This window comes from Marmota marmota, unplaced genomic scaffold (assembly GCF_001458135.2).
Source record: "Marmota marmota marmota unplaced genomic scaffold, marMar, whole genome shotgun sequence".
Classification (NCBI taxonomy): domain Eukaryota; kingdom Metazoa; phylum Chordata; class Mammalia; order Rodentia; family Sciuridae; genus Marmota; species Marmota marmota.
Window position 1 is genome coordinate 8858729 of NW_025999998.1, and position 19000 is coordinate 8877728.

The 19000-nt window shown below is 39.9% G+C and overlaps 1 protein-coding gene across 9 annotated transcripts in view; it reads right to left on the bottom strand.

The window, feature by feature from the left end:
• Smarca2 (SWI/SNF related, matrix associated, actin dependent regulator of chromatin, subfamily a, member 2) overlaps positions 1–19000 on the bottom strand; it is a 171675-nt gene that overhangs the window by 23363 nt on the left and 129312 nt on the right. For 7 of the 9 annotated variants that reach the window (XM_015492887.2, XM_015492884.2, XM_015492889.2 and 4 more), the window contains one exon: positions 3385–3602. In XM_015492887.2, coding sequence (XP_015348373.1) covers positions 3385–3602 — 218 coding nt within the window. Of the gene's footprint in view, positions 1–674; positions 731–3384; positions 3603–5479; positions 5576–6820; positions 6933–19000 lie in introns of those variants that run through there. The other 2 variants (XM_015492890.2, XM_048806849.1) reach the window with 2 other exon arrangements.

Genomic DNA, 19000 nt, shown 5'->3' on the forward strand with positions numbered 1-19000 from the left:
ACAAAGCAATAAATAGACAACTGAATTATCTTAGGTCTTTATAAAAAAATCAAGACACATCTGTCCCAGAATCATGCAAGAACTTTTGAACAACTGCCTCATGAGAGCTAATTACTTCTTATGTATCTGTTAAATATAGATGGTAATTCTTATTTAATATACTGCTAATCTACCCACCGTCGGGGCCCTGACATAGGAGGACGGAGGTGGGCCGGGGGCTGGGGGGGGGGCGGTTAATGCAGGTGGTTATTTCTTTTCCAGATACGTTGAGTTACTATATTAGTAACTAACTTTAATGGCACAAAAATCTCAACAGCGAGATGTACATTTCCCAGTAGCATTTTCTAAAATGAACCAAAAATATGACACTGTATCTAATTAAGGCCCTCCTAATTCGAGTGCCTCCTACTTGAGAACCAAGTTTGGTAAGAGAAATAAAAAATATAAATAGAGTCAGTGCTTTTTCTAGAGGATCACTAATATGAAATATACATGAAACATTCAGTGGTGGGGAATTTAGTACATAGTCTAAAGTACCTGAACGTGGGCACTAACAGAAAGAGTCCCAGGAACTTAAGAAAAAAGTAAATAAACAAATGAGTAAATAAAACCAGGAAAAAGGGAAGGGAAAAATATTTAATACCTGCACGCCAAAAAAATTAAATATCCTTTACCTACAGTATAACTAAAGACTTGTTCAACAGTCCCAGGGAAACTGCATTTTCTGTTTCTGGAAATAAAACCATGGAAACCAATATCAGCAAGGGCACTTTCTTTTTCTTTCTTTCTTTTTTTTTTTAAACATGTTATCATTTTTTAATACCTTTATTTTATTTTTTTTATATGTATGTGGTGCTGGGGAGCAAACCCAGTGCCTCACATGTGCTCAGCTCCACCACTGAGCCACAACCCCAGCCCAAGGACACTTTCTTCACAGTGCTCAGAGGTCTCTTCACCTACCTGATTAACCACTCACCGTCTCAAACGCTGATTATTAATAATTAAACTGTTTAAAGGACCTAGGTGATATTAACTCATCCACAACTACAATTCCAGAGGGAAACTGAATCTCAAGCAAGTCAGTTAGCCAGGTGTCCCACAGCTAGTGAAAGCCAAAGTCAGCATTCAAAAGCAGGCAGATAGGTGAAGAGAAGAGCTATGCTCCAAGCCAGGATACTATGCTTTACTGAGGCTAAAAGGATAGACCTTATACTACCCTGCATTTTGGGAGGGTTTCTAGGAAAGCAGTCAGCTTACAGCCATGTACACCATCAAGTCACAAACTCGAGGGCTATGGAGCTAGAGTTGATATGAATGAGGTAGAAAAGGGACGGTGATGAATGGCAACTCACACTCTATACAGGGGAGATGGTGGGGAGTAATGGGGATGGTGGTAACTGACAGCTTCATGCCCCAAATAGAGAGGATGGCCACTTCTTCTTCACTCCTGTTGATTGCACCCTTAGGGAGTGTGTGGCAGAGTGTGCCCACTCTGCCACACACTCCCTAAGTTTTTAAGTTTTTCAAAAAGGTGGGCTGGGTAGACAAGAAATGTACAAATTTTATGGACTGGTTTTGAAATGCATTTGCTCCTCCTATGACCCCCTTAAAAACCAAATAAAACAATCACTTGGCAGCACATGGTCCACCAGTGACTGACCTCTACTATGTCATTAAAGGAAGACACAGCCATCACTCTGGAATCAGAGGCCCAGCTTTAAGTCTCCAAAGTCATCCTTGGGCCTTCTCAGAATTACAACAGCCCCCAGACTCATTCTGCGAGAATGAACAAAATGCCTGTTAAATATCCAGGCACATCTGGTCAGAGAAACAGATGTTATACTCTCCTGAGACAAAAGAAAAAAAAAAAAAAGCTAGAAGAATGTGCATGCAGAGTGATACTCTCTCCTCAGTAATAATTTCCTTACACCAGGGGCTGATAAAATAAGGTGTAATAATCCAAACTTCCCGTCTATGGGAAATCTAGAAGCAGAGCTGGGGGTGAGCAGAAACTTGGCAGACAGAATTACTGATTCTTGGTTTACATGAGGAAGTCTTTATGTTCACTCTGGGCAAAGACTGGATTTGTGGGATTGCCATCACTCCCCTTTGTCGGTGAACAGCAGATCCAAACTCACTGTCATGGGGCTGACCCTTGGTGGCAAATTCAGAATTCTTAAAGGGGATTTTGTTTTGTTTTGTTTTTAATTTCAGGAAAATACTAAAAACAGAGCATGAACCCTAAGAGATCTGGGTGGGCAAAAGGGGCAAGAAATTCTGACCCTTTTCACAGAGGTTTTCTCCTACCCATTCCCCTTCACCATTTCTGAGAACTCCTTACAGCCAAGAAAATCTTACCAATAAAACCTCAGGGTGGAAAGTTTATTACTTTTTTGTTCCTGAATTTTTATAACAAGTTCTCCCTTCTTAGTATCATGCGTGTACCAAAACCACAGTGAAAGACTAAAATCACAATTTACTTATTTGTGTTAAACACATCCAGGTGTACAGAGAAACACCTAGGTTAATATCAAAAATCTCTGGTAACTAAAAACTGAATAATACCACTACGAAATTTAGAAACCAAATCATCTGTTTGGTTTCCTATGTTTCAACAGAAATGAGATGCGATCTTCAAATGAAAACACCGTCACATGATTATCAAGTGGAAACCAAATCAACATCAGTTAACCAAAATGCAGCCTAACTAGTTTGCCTACTGTATAGGGCTGATGGACACCTTAAAATGTCTGTTTTGGTTTTCAAATAATTATTCATTGTTTAAAATGACCCGGGAAGTGTCCACTGATATTCCCACAGCTCATATCCAGAAGTTCCATGAAAAAGAGTGAATGTGCTGAAATATCAGGCTGACTATGTAGAATCACGAAGATGACAACTCAAAGAAGTGCTCAGAAACCCAAGGGTGAGAAGGACAGAGAGAACAGTACTTCAAGGAAACATCGATATGGTTTTCAACAGTGCCTTAGACTCGACATATTTACTTTAAATACATGAGGATTCTCCTTTCTCTAACAAGTCAACCTCCAAAGTGACTTCACTCTATCATCCCAACCCCTCTGACAGCAACGGTATCATTTCCGAGGTCCTTAAAGGATCCTTTTTCCAGTTTAAATTTAAGATTCTGTTATCTAAACTCATTTCCTATCTAAACTCATTAATAATACATGGTGAAACATCGTACCACATAGCAATAGTGGCCATCCGACATGGCACAAAGTGACTCACACCTTTGGAGAGAAAGCCATGAAACACAGACAGACCTTTCAACCCACATATGCAGCTTCATGAATCTGGCTTAGGCAGTGTCACCAGTGCTGCTGGCGGATGATGATGATGGAGGTGAAGGAGTGAAGCACTCACCTGTCTTTGTAGTTTATCACAGTATCAATGATGGCGTTCATCTGCTTTGTCAGTTTGGGGGGGTTTGGGGAGAGTTTCTCAGCTGGAGGGCGGCCTCTTCTCTTCTTAGCCTTTTCTACATCTTCCTTTGCCGGATCTTTTTCCACGTTTCTTCGTCTTTTTCTCTTCTTAAGCCGCACTTCCTCTTCCATTTCTTCCAAATTTCCGTCTTCGATGGCCTATTAATCAGAAACAAAAGGAGAGATACTCAAGACAGGAAAATAATACAGACCAGTTACATACATTTATTTAAGATATACATATACACATGTGTATATATGTGTGTATATATATATATATACACACACACATATACATACACACTGTGTGTATGTATATCTTGAATAAATAAAATAAGATGAAACTAGCAAAAAAATAGAAGTTTACAGTAATCAATGAAGGAAGAAGAAAAAAACCACCACCACCATATTGGATAAATGCATCTTTAAACCAAGTCTGTTTCATAAGCAAAATATGTTGAAGGCCTGAGACACTCATGGTAAAGATCTGACAAAAAATTAAAACATCTATACATTCAAGTGCCTGAAGACCACTGAATCCACATGAAATTTTAGCTCAATATGAGAAAAAAAGACTCTCATTGTCTCATTACAGTAAGGAGGAAAGGTAAACAAACAAGGAGGGGTGGGTGAAGAAACAAAATTCCCCTAAGAATACACCCATACAATCAGACAAGCTTTGACCTTTTCTTCTGTAAGGTTTTACATCAATTTAGTCATGATTCACAGCATAAAATCAAAATTCTATCCAGAGTTTGTTCTAACGTAGCAATTAGTAAACAAGGGAACGGGAAGTACAAAGCCACATTCCTTGGTAAACACACTTAAATCACCCGATAAAGAAAGAACACACACACTCACAAACAACAAACACTTTTTTCCAATTACCTGCAAACGCTTGCTTTAAACCAGAGCCAGCAGCACTAATGCAGAGAGATAATAAAATAGCTATAAAAACAACCAGGTATAAAAGAAACCTGTTCATAAAGGGCTAAAAGATCCATGTGACAGACCCAGAAGTTTAAACTTTTTTTTTTTTTTTTTTTTTCCTGGTAAGTCTCAAAACTTAAGAAGAAAAATACAGGGGAAAAAATGGGAGGGGGGAGAAGAACACAAAAACACACAGAGAGATAAAAGAAAATCTGATCATGGAAAAAGAAATTTTCTAAAAAAATCTTCAAATTACATTTTGAGATTGCTTTCTCACACAAAATAACTGATGTTGTTATTTGTTCCTCCTGCCTTTCAATATTGCCTCCAGTATGCAAATGCTAATCAATCCTTTCTCGTAGCTGAAAGAGCTCTAATCATAAGGCAATTACCTTCATTTCTCCACAGCACCAAACATGGCTAATATTTATGATCATGTGAGTATAACAATCAATATAAAGAGTGATTACAGCTCAGACATAATTTCTTTCACTTATGTACAATGCCTCCTGCAAAAAGAAAGGTTTTGTGAAGAAAACCTGGTACAGAACACAAAACAACCTGGCATGTTAAAAATGCCACTGGGATTAAAAAAATGTTTCCTATGCATCCTCCAAATGTGCAAATCCATAGAAGCAACATGCACACAGACAGAATCCTCAGGGACAGCCTGAGCCTAGGCCTTAATAATCAAAAGACAATTTCCATCACGATCCTACAGTGTTCAGATAACCAGTATGAAGGAGGCGAGAGCTGATGAGTTATGAGGAAAAAGAAAAAGAAAGGAGGAAAAAAAAAAAAAAGCTCCACATTATTTCATTAATATTCATTTGCCTAAAAAGCAGGACACCCACTATACAGCTAAACACACTGCAGCTAAGCGAAGACTGAGAAAAGGAAATTGTCCCGCATATCTTGGAGGCTGAACATGCTAATAATAAATACAGCATGCAAGGCTGTCAACAGTTAATGGTATTGCTCTCCTCAAGCACCCAGTCGCACACAGAAATACGGAGAACACCGGCTTCTGATGTGTTACACACCTACACATGCCTGGGATGTACTTCTACTGAATCTTCAAGACGGCAACGAAAAAGGATATTTACCTTACCACTATCAGCAGGCCGGCTATCGGAAATCACAGTTAGTGGGGATAAAATTAACAAGCCAGCAAAGCAGCGAGCTGCTAGTCTCTTCATCAGCTGATCAGGAAAAAAAAGAGAGCTGGGAAAGGCTATGTTTTCATATACAAGTAATTTTATTTTACTGAAAATTTAATACTGAAAGGATTGTGGATACTCAAATCTGCTGTTTCATTCTACCTACTACAAGGCCCGAAGCCTTCCTCCTTCAGCCTGTTTTAATATTGACAACTACTTATCATATTTTTTTCCCCCTTATTATTCCAGGCAGCAGAATTAGAGATTTTAGCTCAGGTGGTTTCTGATTCTCGCTCAAATTTTAGCAATTAAGCCAATAAGAAAACAAATTAATATTCAAATTTTATTTTAAAAATAGAAACAAGGTATGCTTTCTTTTTGTATTTTATACCTCATTCTTGTGCTTTTTTTAAAAAAAAATATGCTGCATGGTTTGGGAGCAGTCAAACAATTTTTAAAACAGAAGACAATTTTTTTTTTCATTAGATGCATGTAAGTAAAAGCAATGTGCATGTTCTCAAGTTCAAATATTTTAAAACAATGTTATTCTTCTCTTTAAAGAAAATCCCGAGCAACTGTGATACTTCACTTTCAGTTTCATGCTGTAAAATTTTTCATTGTTTTTCTTTTCAGTGGGATAAAGGAAGAGGGGCAAGTTGTGAACAGACTATTTTACTCTCACCCCCTTTAATTGTGAAAAAAAAAAGGAACAAAGCATAAGCTTGTGATATTTGGACTTTTAAATCTAGAAATCAGTGAGTAGCTAAGAAGCTAAAACAAATTAAATTGCAAACAGAACTAGTGAACGATGTTTATTACAATTGCTAATACGTGCAGATTGTTATTAAATCTAGGTCCTGGAATGACAAGGAAACACACAAAGTGCTGACCATTATTCCCCTTAAATTAAGGCTTTATGCAGGAATGCAGAGAGCTACAAAACACCTTCCCTCCTCCCTCCCCAAAGACCCCAACCACATCCATATGCAGTGCGTCAGGCTCTGATGGCTGAGGGTCTCTTTCTAATGGAAATCAATTCACTACATATTTCCCAATGCTTTTCGCACTTAAAGGGTAGAGTAAGATTTCTCCTGCTTGTCAGGAAAATTCTTCATGGAGATAAACTGTTCTTTTGTTTTAAGAGATTATTTATTAAACTAGCTCAACTGACTCAACTCAGCGCTGGAGGGGGGGCACAAGAGAAAAAAAAACAAAACAAAACAAAAAAAAAAAAACTTGCTACACAATGCTAAAAGTACTACCCCATAAAAGAATTCCCTTCCAAACCTTTTACCAGCACAATAATGAAATAAATCACAGAAGCAAACCCCCAGTTTCCGACTGGTGACGTGTTGCGCAAGAGTGCGAGCCCTAATTCAACATACAGAAGGCTCCCATGCCGAACTGCCTCTAGATTTAATGAAGTGAATAGGAAGGAAGTCGGGGGAAAAAAAGTGTACAAATAAGAAATTAACACTTTCCTTCCCTACCTAAACGGTGTGCTACAACTACAGCGAAGTTTGGTGAGGCACCTCTTTCCTTAAAGGCACACTGCACCCATTTGGCTCCGGATGTCACGAAAAAAAGCCCCATATGGTGATAAAAAAAATCCCCAGCCAAGTTAAAAGAGTTAAGCATATTTCAGCCAGCGTTTTCCTGAATGAAGCTGGAAATTACTCCTTCCTCCACTGGATGGCAACCTTTATTCCCCCCCTTTCTTTCTCTCTCTCTCTCTCTTCTTTCTTTCAATTTTGCTTAAAAGAAAAAGGCATTTTCATGACACAAGGATGTGCAAGAGCAAGATGCAGACTGGCTCCCTCTTCAATTAGTGCTTAAGAAAGCAGCATGGGGGTTCTGACATGCAGGAGACAGTCGCGCAGGATTTAGCTGCTTTCTAGAGGAAGCACTTTGCAGCTTGCAAAGCACATGGCAAACCGGGGGAATCGGCCACACGTGGTTCCAGTCGTGGACCTCTGTCATCATGACACACACCAACTACATCTTTTATTAAATGATGGAAGGTCCAGAAAGTAGGCATTGTGCTTGTTCTCAGCCCCGCTGGGGTAATGAGGTGCTATTATATGTGACTTCACAATGCCACAGCAGAAGGGATCCTGATTATGAATAGGTAAACAGGGACAAGCACACAAAAAGCCACAAGCCAACTCTGGCGCATTGTTTCCATCTCTGCATCTCCAAGTCCACCAAGCAGCTCAGCACAGCCTTCACAGCAGAACACACCACCTTAAAAAAACATCTAAAGGAGCCATTCTAAAGATATTCAGACAATACACAGGAAATTCCTTCCATGTTTAATGGGAAGATCAGTATTCCAATTCAGATATTTAAATATCACAATTGTTACTGCCCAATGACAGTGACATTTCTCCCTGGGGGCGGTGGGGGTTCTTCCTCTCTTAGAAATTCTACTGAGGACCCCAAGATGCTGCAGGGGTGGGAGCAGGTTCGAGAAACCAAGGAAACTGGTTTCTAAAGACAATTACTTCATAGGAGAGCTTTCTGAGGACAAGCGCTGATCAGCAAAACCTCCCTCAAGCCCTGCTGAGACCTTGCAAGACAGTAAAAGGTAATGACCCTCCAAACTGGAAGAGAAATCATAAACAAAAAAGGTAGAACTTTAAAGAAAATTTAAACTACCATGTATGAGGAATGTTCTCATAATAGGAATATTAAATAACAACAACAGACACAAAGCTCTCCCTCAAAGATGCCCCACCACCTTAGTCACTTAGGATAAAACCAACTGCAGATCTTTTGGATGCAGAATTTCATACTTAGGGTTTTGATTAATAATAGTTGTTTTTTTTTTTTTTTAGTTTGTTTGTTTCTTAATTATTACCATCTTTGAAAGTAGCCTGTTAGAAATGAATGCATAAAGGAATGTAGTTCAGTGGTAGAGTACTTGCCTAACATGCAGAAAGTCCTGAGTGGACACCCAGCACCCCACAATACAAAATGTATGCACAAAATTGAATTCCCTAAAATGAAATAAGGCGGAGCCAAAACGACAAATACTGTATGATCCCATTCAAAAGAGAAAGGAGGACAGTGATTGGCGGGGTAGAGGGATGGGGAGTTAATGTTCAATGAGTAGAACTTCAGTTTGGGACAATGAAAAAGTCCTTGAAATGGACCACACAACAATATGAATGCACTTAATGTTACTGAAAGGTACACATAAAAATGGCTAAAACAGTACATTTTATATTATATGTGTCTTACCAGAAGGAACAAAGTCTCTAAATCAATCAAATTTTCCAAATATTAAGGAAAAAAACAAAACAAAACAACCACAGGTTTGTACATGTTCCTACCACCTCAAATGCTTGCTTGCACGCAACACTAGTGACATCTGGGTAGCTTTCCCTGGGAATGTAAAACTTTCAGCATTTCAACAGGTGGCACGTTCAATCTTGTCCAGGTTAATGACTAGCAAGCAGTCCATTCAAAATCTCCACTTAATGATGTAAGAAAATACAGGACATACCTATTTACAAATTTTACACTTTAACATGTTTCAAATATTCAGATGAGTTGATATGAAAGCTGTTTTAACATATGACCCCCCACCCACCCACTGCCATGCAAAAAAACTGGTGATATATTCATTTAACCAGACCGCCCATTCACTTCTTATTTCACTCATTTGTCAAGTTGAATACCAATCTTACTGCTAGCTCCCTCTCAGTTGGACTGACATGTAGGATGCTGGCCATGGACAAAGCAAACTGAGCCTCGATGAAGTGAATTTCTGGTACAGTAAGTTTTTCAGGTTTTTTTTAAAATTGTTTTTGTTCAATAACCTCAGATCACTTTAATAGAAAGAAAGAAAGAAAGAAAGAAAGAAAGAAAGAAAGAAAGAAAGAAAGAAAGAAAGAAAGAAAGAAAGAAAGAAAGAAAGGAAGGAAGAAAGAAAGAAGCAAACTTCTCTCTTTGTACCTATAGAAGCTACATAAAGAAACTGGGGACTAGTGTAGAGGGTTGAGGGGAACAAGAAGAGTCACAGCTTATATATTTCAGACAAGGTAAATTAGTACAATATTTCAAGAAAAGCAATTTGGAGTTTAGAAGAAGACAATGAGTTAAGGGAGCATAAAAATTATTATATGCAATGCAATCAACTAAGAACTCATTTGTACCTTTTGAGCGGTTCTAAGCTCAGTATTCTGTTCAGGGAATGACTTTTAGATTTAGTAGAGGGTAGCCCCCAACACATCTGGTCTTGAAGACCCTACCAAATACAAACATAAATAAAGGATTGATACTGTTCTTACCAGTTAGGCACATGTTATATCCAGCTCCCTTGGGTGGAAAAAAAAGAACCTGAGAGAAATCTGCAAGCCTGCAGGAGGCTTAGAGAAACAGCAAAGAATTTCAAGAAACACGTTTCAGCTTTCTCATTCCGAGACCACTTGTCCGGTTACTCTCAATTCACAAGAGCCAGAACTCCACCCACTTGGCTCTTGAGCAGGGCCAATTCTGTACTTCGAGGTTCTCAGTACATTAAAACAATGGAGAAATGCCAAGAGAGGGTTAACAAATTGTGGTATAATTCTAATGTTTACTATGAGCAACTTAATGCTTCTTAAGTCAGACAGGTAAAATAAAATACAATGACTAAGATTATGAATTAATTTGGTGATCATGTCCAAAGGCATAGTGGAGCTTGAGTCAAAAAATAGATCTCTTCTAGGCTTCCCTCTCTTAGGCCATCCACGAGGTACTGATCCCTGATCCCAGGTAACATGCTATCACAATAAATTCTTTGGTCTATGTACCCATTATGGTTAAGAGCATAAAATTAATGTCAGGGTGGTAAAAGGGGCCCTTTGGGCTTGAGGCAGATGCAAAGAATGTTCATGGATAGCTCCCAAAATGAGGGGTAGGATGGGTGCAGGGGGACACACATGAATGAAGCAATACTAGAAATCAAAAGCAGATTAGTTTGAGGCTCTTTGATGATACAATCTCAACCACAGTTAAGTCTGGGATTGAACCCAGGGCCTTCACATGGTAGGCAAGTGATCTACCACTGAGCTACATACCCAGGGCTCTTAATAAATCTGCAAATACTTATTATTGATACTTCTGCTTCTACTGCTACGAATGCGACCACCACTGCCATCAGCACCAGTGGTTAAAACATATTGTTTGCTGGCTTGCCAGGAATGCAGGGCTTTATGCTCTTGTACTCCTTTAGTCCTCACAGCAATCCTATGAAGTAGGCACAATTAATCTCCCTTCACAGAGGAGGAAACCGAGGCACACAGCAGTGCACCATCTTGCTACAGAACATTCAAAAGTAGCCGACTTGGCATTTGAACTCTGGGAGTTGGGCTGATAAACCACACCCTTAACCAGGTGGTTGTTTTACTTTACAGCACACAACAGTTTTGTTTTTCATCAGTCAAAGGCTAAGGTATATTTTGCTAGGTTCAGGTGAATACTGCAAGTAAAAACAACATGGTCCATCCCAGAAAGACTCCTGGCAAAGATCACACGTGTGCACACCCATGCACAATCCTTACTTTGCATGGAGTGTGGCACCATAAAAACAACCAAGCAAGGTGATACTGTCTAAAGCCATTTTAATAATCAATAGGGAAATTATGATTGTTTCATGATCTTTAAACAACTTATGTCAAAACTTATTAAACATTGACTTATTGTCGGTTACACCTGTATAGGGAAAACGAACATTTACTTAGTACACTAATTTAATGTATCAAACGCTGAATGGTAAAATGTTTTATATCTGTGTAAAAAAATGATTGAGAGCATTTTGGATAGCTCTTGCCTCCTCCTCTTCAAATAACTTATGACAAGAAGCAAATCTTTTCTATGCCTTGGCAAACCGCCATACTTCCAAGTTTACATCGGCTTCCAGTATTTCATCCTCTGCTCTTTCAATGTTATGAAATATCTCACAATTCCTTTAATGTGAAGGAACTTTTGGCCAGTGCCACTTCTTTTGGGACATCTTAAACTTTTTCCATCAAAATCCCTGGCTAAATATCTAGTCTCCCCTTTATGGCCACTTTGCAATCTTACATCTTCTTCCTTCACATAAGTTCTCAACAGGTTGCTTTCAAAAGATCTATTTCATCAGCCTTAAAAACTGGATGATCATCATAAACCTGCCTGCACTAATCCTCAGACTCTGGGTGCAGATTTCACAGAGGCATCCTTGCTTGAACTAGTGGTGTCACCAGAGAGTCTAACAGTAACCCTTTCATGTTGACACTGAAATAAAGAGGACAGTCTTTACAGGTAGTAAAAAGTTCCTCTATAGTCTCCATGTAATTATCATTTTCTTTCAATAAGGCAACTAACTTCCACACTTTTGCCTGAATTCTACCTAAACTCACTGGGATTATATTATTATGGTCTTCAATCTAAAGTAGAAGTAAATACTCAATTTCAACCATAAGTGGCTTTCTGTTCCTAGTAAAATTTAATCTAAAATACCCTGAGTTGACTTTACCTTGTTTTTGACATTCAGCAGACTTTTTCCAGGTGCCTGAATCGAAGCTCCACTCAGGCCCAGGTCCTGTGTTGTCTTTACTTTGCTGCAGCCATTTTCAAATGTCATAATAAAACCAACCACATGTCTTGTCGTGCATTATTGCTTCTTGTTTCATTACTGCACTCCCACCTTTGGTGACCAATTCCCTCTCCTGATGAGCTATTTTTTAAGATGTCCCTTAGGTTTGTCACTGGAAGACAAGGAGGCAACACAACTACACACCTTGCTGTCTGTGGCTAGACTAACAGATGTTCAGATTAATTACTGGCACATTTTGAAAGAAGTGATGTGACTGGTCACTGGCCATAATATGCACCTGTTTTACAGTGATTTGTGAACTGAAGAACTAGCAATAAAGCCTAGACTTTATGGAAAATGAATCATAATTGCTATACCATGTTGTTATGTGCTAAATTGTGTCCCTCCAAAATACTATGTTGAGGTTCCAACCCCTATCAACTCATAATGTGACTGTATTTCCAGCAAGAGAAATTAAGGTATAAAATGAGCTGCCATGACTGTTGATCTTCTAAGAAAAGGAGAATAGGATTCAAGGGCACATGGAATATTGACCATGTTTAAAGGAGGCTATACTGCAAGCAAAGGAGATAGGCCCCAGAGAAAACCATTTCTGCTGACACCCTGATCTCAAGACTTTCAGCCTCCAGATCTGTTGGAAAATAAATTCCTATTGCCTAAGCCACCAGTCTGTGGCATTCTGTCATGGCAACTCTAACTAACAATACATATGGTAATTAAAACTTGTTAGAGAACTGGTGATTATGTCACAGTAATGGAAATTTGTAGTAGTGGAATGGGGTAAAGCAAGCTGCCTAGATGCAGGTATGCACCTCTCTGAATAAGTGACAGCAGACTTTGTTTTTCATGCCATCCTATAATGCAAGGGAAACTGCTCTACCCACAACACCTATTGCCTGGGCAGCCACGTTCTAAATCAGGCGACTTCTCCGTGTTCTGTGAGAATGGCTGCGTGCTTTCAGAGTGACCTGACTCTAGACTTGTGTGGGGCCTAACAGGAGGTCATTCTATAAACAGAGAGTGATTGGCTGAGCCAGTCCGTTCACTTCATTTAGGGATCTGAACTATAGGTGTGAAAAAAATATGCTTGGATGGTGTGGGTGTTGAAGCACAATAAAGGTCATGAGCATCTAGGCTAAAGATATCATAGGTAGAATGCATGAATAAACAGAGGACAACAGGGGCAGGCAACAAATACACTACATGAAGAAACAAGAGAGTAGCTGGACCCATGGAAGCTCAAATTGCACCCCAATACACATTTAGCTCAGCTATGTGCAGATACAAGAATACATACAGATGCATATATATGTGTATATATATATATATATATACATATATACATATTCCTATGTCACTAGGGTGTCAGTAGTAGAGTGCTAACTCCAGTTGAAGATGAGAATACAACTTAAAAATGTACAATAAATTTCTTGTCTAGTTTGCATGCAGTTCTAAATATGTTTAAGATTGTCAAATATGATTATCCTTCCTACTCTACTTAATAAAGCTAAAATTTCAAAACAAAACTGAGACTTACTTAGCTAAGAGCTATATGCACATGGCAAACAAAACCTACTATGCAATAAATTTTAAAGTGAATCTTTAAAAAACCAAGAAATTACAGCAGAGATAAATATGACCTGGTTTTACTAATAAACACGGTTCTATTCTGGCTTCACAAGGCTTCCATAGCTTTTTTGTATCTTAAGTCAGGACTAATAGTTTTGCTGGGAATCCACAGCTAAAGTTGAGAAGGATGGGGTGGCAGAGAATTGATGCAAAGAGACAGAGTTCATTGATGCCCAGCCAATGATTTGCACAAATAGATGAGCAAAGGAACTGGCTCACTGGCGGTTGCAAACATATGTAGAAAACAACCCCTAAAATGCATTGCAGAAAAGGAATAACTAGAAAGAATTTTAAAGACTGTACACTTGTTACTAAATCTGAAGGAAGTCAAGAGGCTCCATCATTGATCTCCCCTGAGGACCCTACCTCTGACAAATACCTGCCTTGTCTGGGCCTTTGTGCTTTTTATGGCTTGATTCAAATACCAACAGGTATTTTTGTTCCCAAATGAGTTGATGCATGAGCAACTACATATTTTAATCAAATATCACAATGAAATATAATTGTGAGAAGAGAGAAGGCTCTCATTTCTACAAGCAGTGAGTACTAAGACTAAAAAAGCTGAAGCATGGTGGCACACACCTGTAATCCCAGCCACTCAGGAGGCTGAGACAGGAGGATTGCAAGTTTGATACCAGCAAGATCTTGACTTAAAATTAAAAATAAAAGGACTGGGGATATAGCTCAGGGATACACTGCTTGTCCAGCATATGTGAATTCTTGAGTTCAACATCTACTACCAAAAACAAACAAGCCAAAAACACTCCAAAAAGGTATGTTTCTTTTCTTTTCAAGCTGTTTCTTTTTTTCTTTTCTTTTTTTTTGAGAGAGAGAGAGAGAATTTTTTTTTTAATATTTATTTTTTAGTTCTCGGCGGACACAACATCTTTGTTTGTATGTGGTGCTGAGGATCGAACCTGGGCCGTATGCATGCCAGGCGAGCGCGCCACCGCTTGAGCCACATCCCCAGCCCAAAGGTATGTTTCTTTAAAAAAAAAAAAAAAAAAATCCAACAGCACTGTTGAGTCTGGCAAGAGCTGAGCTGTTATAATTTGGGAAGAGTCTGCACTCAGCGTGCTTTGTTAGTATCAAATTCTCATCAACTCTAAAAACACCCAAACTGGAGATCCTAAGTGACAGTTAAGGCTTTAGTTGTACTTTTTGGAATGGTGAAGATCACAAGGAAGGTCAACTTTGCTCTTTGTCACCTGGTCCATTTCCTCCTTTATATTAGCTTGATTCTGTATTTTCCTAACGTTCCATTAGTCAGATCTTAACTACTTCCTACTTCAGGTTACTGCTCTATCCAAATTCCTGTTTTCCACAGTACTATGATTCCAAGTCTGTCTGTCTATCTGAAATCTAGAGATTGCCAGGACCTGGTCTTACTCAGTATGATTTGCCATTAGCTAGGGTCGGATGTGTGGAATCTCAGAATTCCAGGTTGAAACCCTAACCCTAAGGTGGCAGTGTTAGAAGATGGGACACGTGGGAGGTGATTAGATCATGAGGGCAGATTTCATGAGGGCGATCAGTGTCCTTATAAAATAGGCTCCAGAAGGCTCCCTCGCCCCTACCATGAGAGGGCAGAGCAAGGAGCTCCATATGAACATGTGGCATTACCAGACACCAGACCTACTGGTGGCTTGATCTGGAATTCCAGCCCCCAGAACTATGAGAAATACATTTCTATCATTTGCAGGTTACCCAGTCTAGGGGCTGGGGATACAGCTCAACTGGTAGAGTGTTTGCTTTGCTTGCACAAGACTCTGGGTTCAATCCTAGCAACACACACACACACACACACACACACACACACACACACACACTACCCAGTCTAAGATATTTTGTTACAGCGGCCCAGACTAAGATGTTGGCTATGTGAATACTCTGCAAGGAACAGGAACACATGTGCAACTGTGCAATGCCCCACCATAATCCCCTTTTGTGATCATTCTCCCCTCTCACCTGAACGTCCTTCCCAACCTCTGAACCTGTGCACGTCCTGTCCTATACATGCTTCAAGATCAGCTCCCATTCCCCACCGCCACCCCCCCCAACGCCTTAGAATCCTCCCCAGGTGCACCAGATCATTTTGACAATTTTCTGACAGAGGCTTTCCTTTTTTTCTCAGCTCCCCTACAGCAGCACCCAGCAGAGACATGGGGATAGGAGATTAGATACCATAAATACAGTTGAAAACACAACTTTTATACAGGGTTCCCTGGGAAAACTGCTGTATTTATTTACTGATCACTGAGCATGGATTCAAGTGTATTGGTTCTAGATATTTCTATGTGATTAGTCAAACTCTAGCATCAAACTGTCTTTTCCCTGCATCACCCTTTCTTGCCTTCCCTCTGCTGTCCAGCTACAAATCACCTCCACCGATGATTCTACTTTCTGGCCACACAGTACAATTCCTGAGCACCCACAAGAGCACTCATTTGTTCAAGTTACCAAAAGCCTCCAGATTCCTGTATCTTAGTCCCATCTAAACCCTATTTTATTTACTTTCTCCTCTGTTGTTCCTTAAAAATCACTTTCCTATTTTGCTACTATTGTGTTTCCCTACTTCATCTAACCTCTTTTGTGATCATTCTCCCCTCTCACCTGAACATTTCTCTCTCCTTAATTGCACATTCCCCAACTTCTCCATCCCGCACCCCCATTTTTCATTCTCATGCATTGCAAACAAGCAGGCAAAGGTCTCACAGTCCCCTTCTGAGTCCACAGAAGACATTTGAACGAGGTTGATGCTCTTAGCAGTAACAAGGAGCCTCTGATGGACCCTGGGAGGACTCACTGCTGCAGCATTTCACAACTGACCTTCCAGAAGTGCTACAAGGCATTCCTAGGAAGGCTGTCAATCCTGGCACTCCTGGTGGGGGACTTCTCTATGCATACTTGGATATTTCTATATCTGGACATAGATCCATGCATGGTTCAATATGGTGAACATCTTCTTAGCAGCCCCAAACTACTGATGGGAATTACCTGAGATGATCCCAATCCCTCACCTGAGTATAAAATCTCCCATGGAGATCCCTGGCTTCAAAAACTCTCTCTCTCCATATTGTACTTCTCTTTGGAGAATCAGGATTTCCCCTCTCCTACTGAATATTCCAAATCAAGGTTATCATTTTTTCCATCAACTGAGAAAATATTCTTCATTATGGATCCTTTTGTCTCATCTAAGGGTAGGTAGCATCATTTCCTCCCAATTTTATAGGCTGGAGACCCTTAAAACCACCAATTTCCCTTATCACACTCCACCGTGCTATCAGCCATCCTGTAGTTTACCTCAAAAGTACTTCACAGTCTTTTCCCTCCAGATCTCCTTGCTCTGGGACAGGTCTCTCTCACAAAGTAAAATTAATGGCATCCCTTGGGGGTTTTCAATTCATCCTTTACAGTGCAAATGGTTACCTTTTGTTTAGAAGGATGGACAGATCCATTCATCCATTCATTCTCCTATTTTAAATATGTTGGGCTCTGAATTTTTTGTATAGACCTAAACAAAGTCCAGATACCTTGGTCATGAGTAGGCTTCAGGGTCTGGCCCACTCTAGTTCTTCCTCCCTGTTTCTATCTGTATAATAACTATGTGTCCAACATACAGTCACAGCATGGAAGAGTCCTCACACATTCCCAAGCCTCTGTGTGCTTCTTTTAGCCTGGAATTCTCCTAATCCCCATTGCTTATCCAAATCATGTTCATCTTTTAAGAAAGGGCTAAAATACCATTTATTTTAATATCCTACCTGGTCTGTCCTTTTCCTGTACTTTTCCACAATGTAAACACTTTCATTTAGTTGGTTTAATTCTGCTTGTTGTAAGTTTGTTTGGTTTGAAAATGGGTCTGAGTCTCCTATCAACCTGAAATCTCTTTCAGAAATTTTTTGAAAAGTCATTTTAAAAAAGCTTCCAATGGTACAGAGATTGATGTTTTGTTCACTGGTGGGACCCAAAAATCTTGCTGAAATAAAATCGAGTCTTTGTTGTTTACTCCTCTGCTTTCTCAAAATGACAGGGCTTACCAAGGAAGCACATCCTAACACCTGGCTTAAGTGATTACTATTCAAAGGAAGGCACCACAATTATACTGTGAATTAAAATAAGCCAGATAAATGGAGCAAGATGAAGGCCTGTTTTCAGTTTATCCTGCTCCAGCTTACTTCTTGAAAACTGCCTTTATTTTAACTGGTAGCATTATACAATCTTACGTCTTGCTTTAGTTTTGAGAGTTAAATGGCTTAAAAAAGATGTTCAACCCTACAGGCAAAAAAGGAGCATCCAATGTCACCACTGAGCCCTGAAGAGAGATCAACGCCCCTTAGTTCAAAGGCAGAGCAAGCTCTGCAACAGAGCCAGGTAAAAAGGAGGGCAGATAAGGGCCCAGCTTCCCTCCAAACCAGGGTGGAGAAACTGACCTGTAGTAAAAGCCCACAATGTGCTACTGGGCAGAAGGAAACTCACAAAGGAGCCCCTCTGCAGGAGGGGCTGAACCGCCCTCAGGGTTAGGTCTTATATCACCTCCAGGTGCCTGTCTTGAAGCTCTCTAGCAAGAGACCTCCCAGGTCATCAAGACCACCTGTTCTCTATCTGGCTGCAGCTCCCCAACCTGTTCAAGAAGCAGATGAGATTCACAAACCAGGAGCCCCTTGGCTTGGTGAGCGGCGGGGCTATAAACTGGGATGGGATTTACTTGTCTTTTACCAAACTCCACAGTTCCACAGACTTGCACAGATGTACATTATCAAAATGTAAAAGGCAATAACCTCAACATTCGACTTTTGCTAAACAAATGCACCTGTTGTGAACTAAATGCTAAATCCCCAAACCATATTCCATGCCTGTCAGGCTTAATTCCCTCATCTGTAAAATGGGGACAATACTATCTATTCCAAGTCCTTAAGGGAATCATTAATGTATAGCATCCATCCTAGTTGGACCTGATATAGAGAAAGGAGGAAAGAACACAAGTACCGAGAAAGAGCCTGATAAGGCCCAAGAAAAGGGGCTCGTGGCACATACAGCTTAGTGGCAGAGTGCTTGCTAAGAATGAATTTTGGAAATGAATTCTGGCTAGGAATTTAACCCTGGAGAGGGGAGAGGAATGCTGTTTGCCAATTTTCTGGAAGTAAAAAAGCAGCAACTAAGCAACTATCTAACACAAGAGAGGTGAAAAGTCAGAGAGAGAGAGAGAGAGAGAGAGAGAGAGAGAGAGAGAGAGAGAGAGAGAGAGAGAG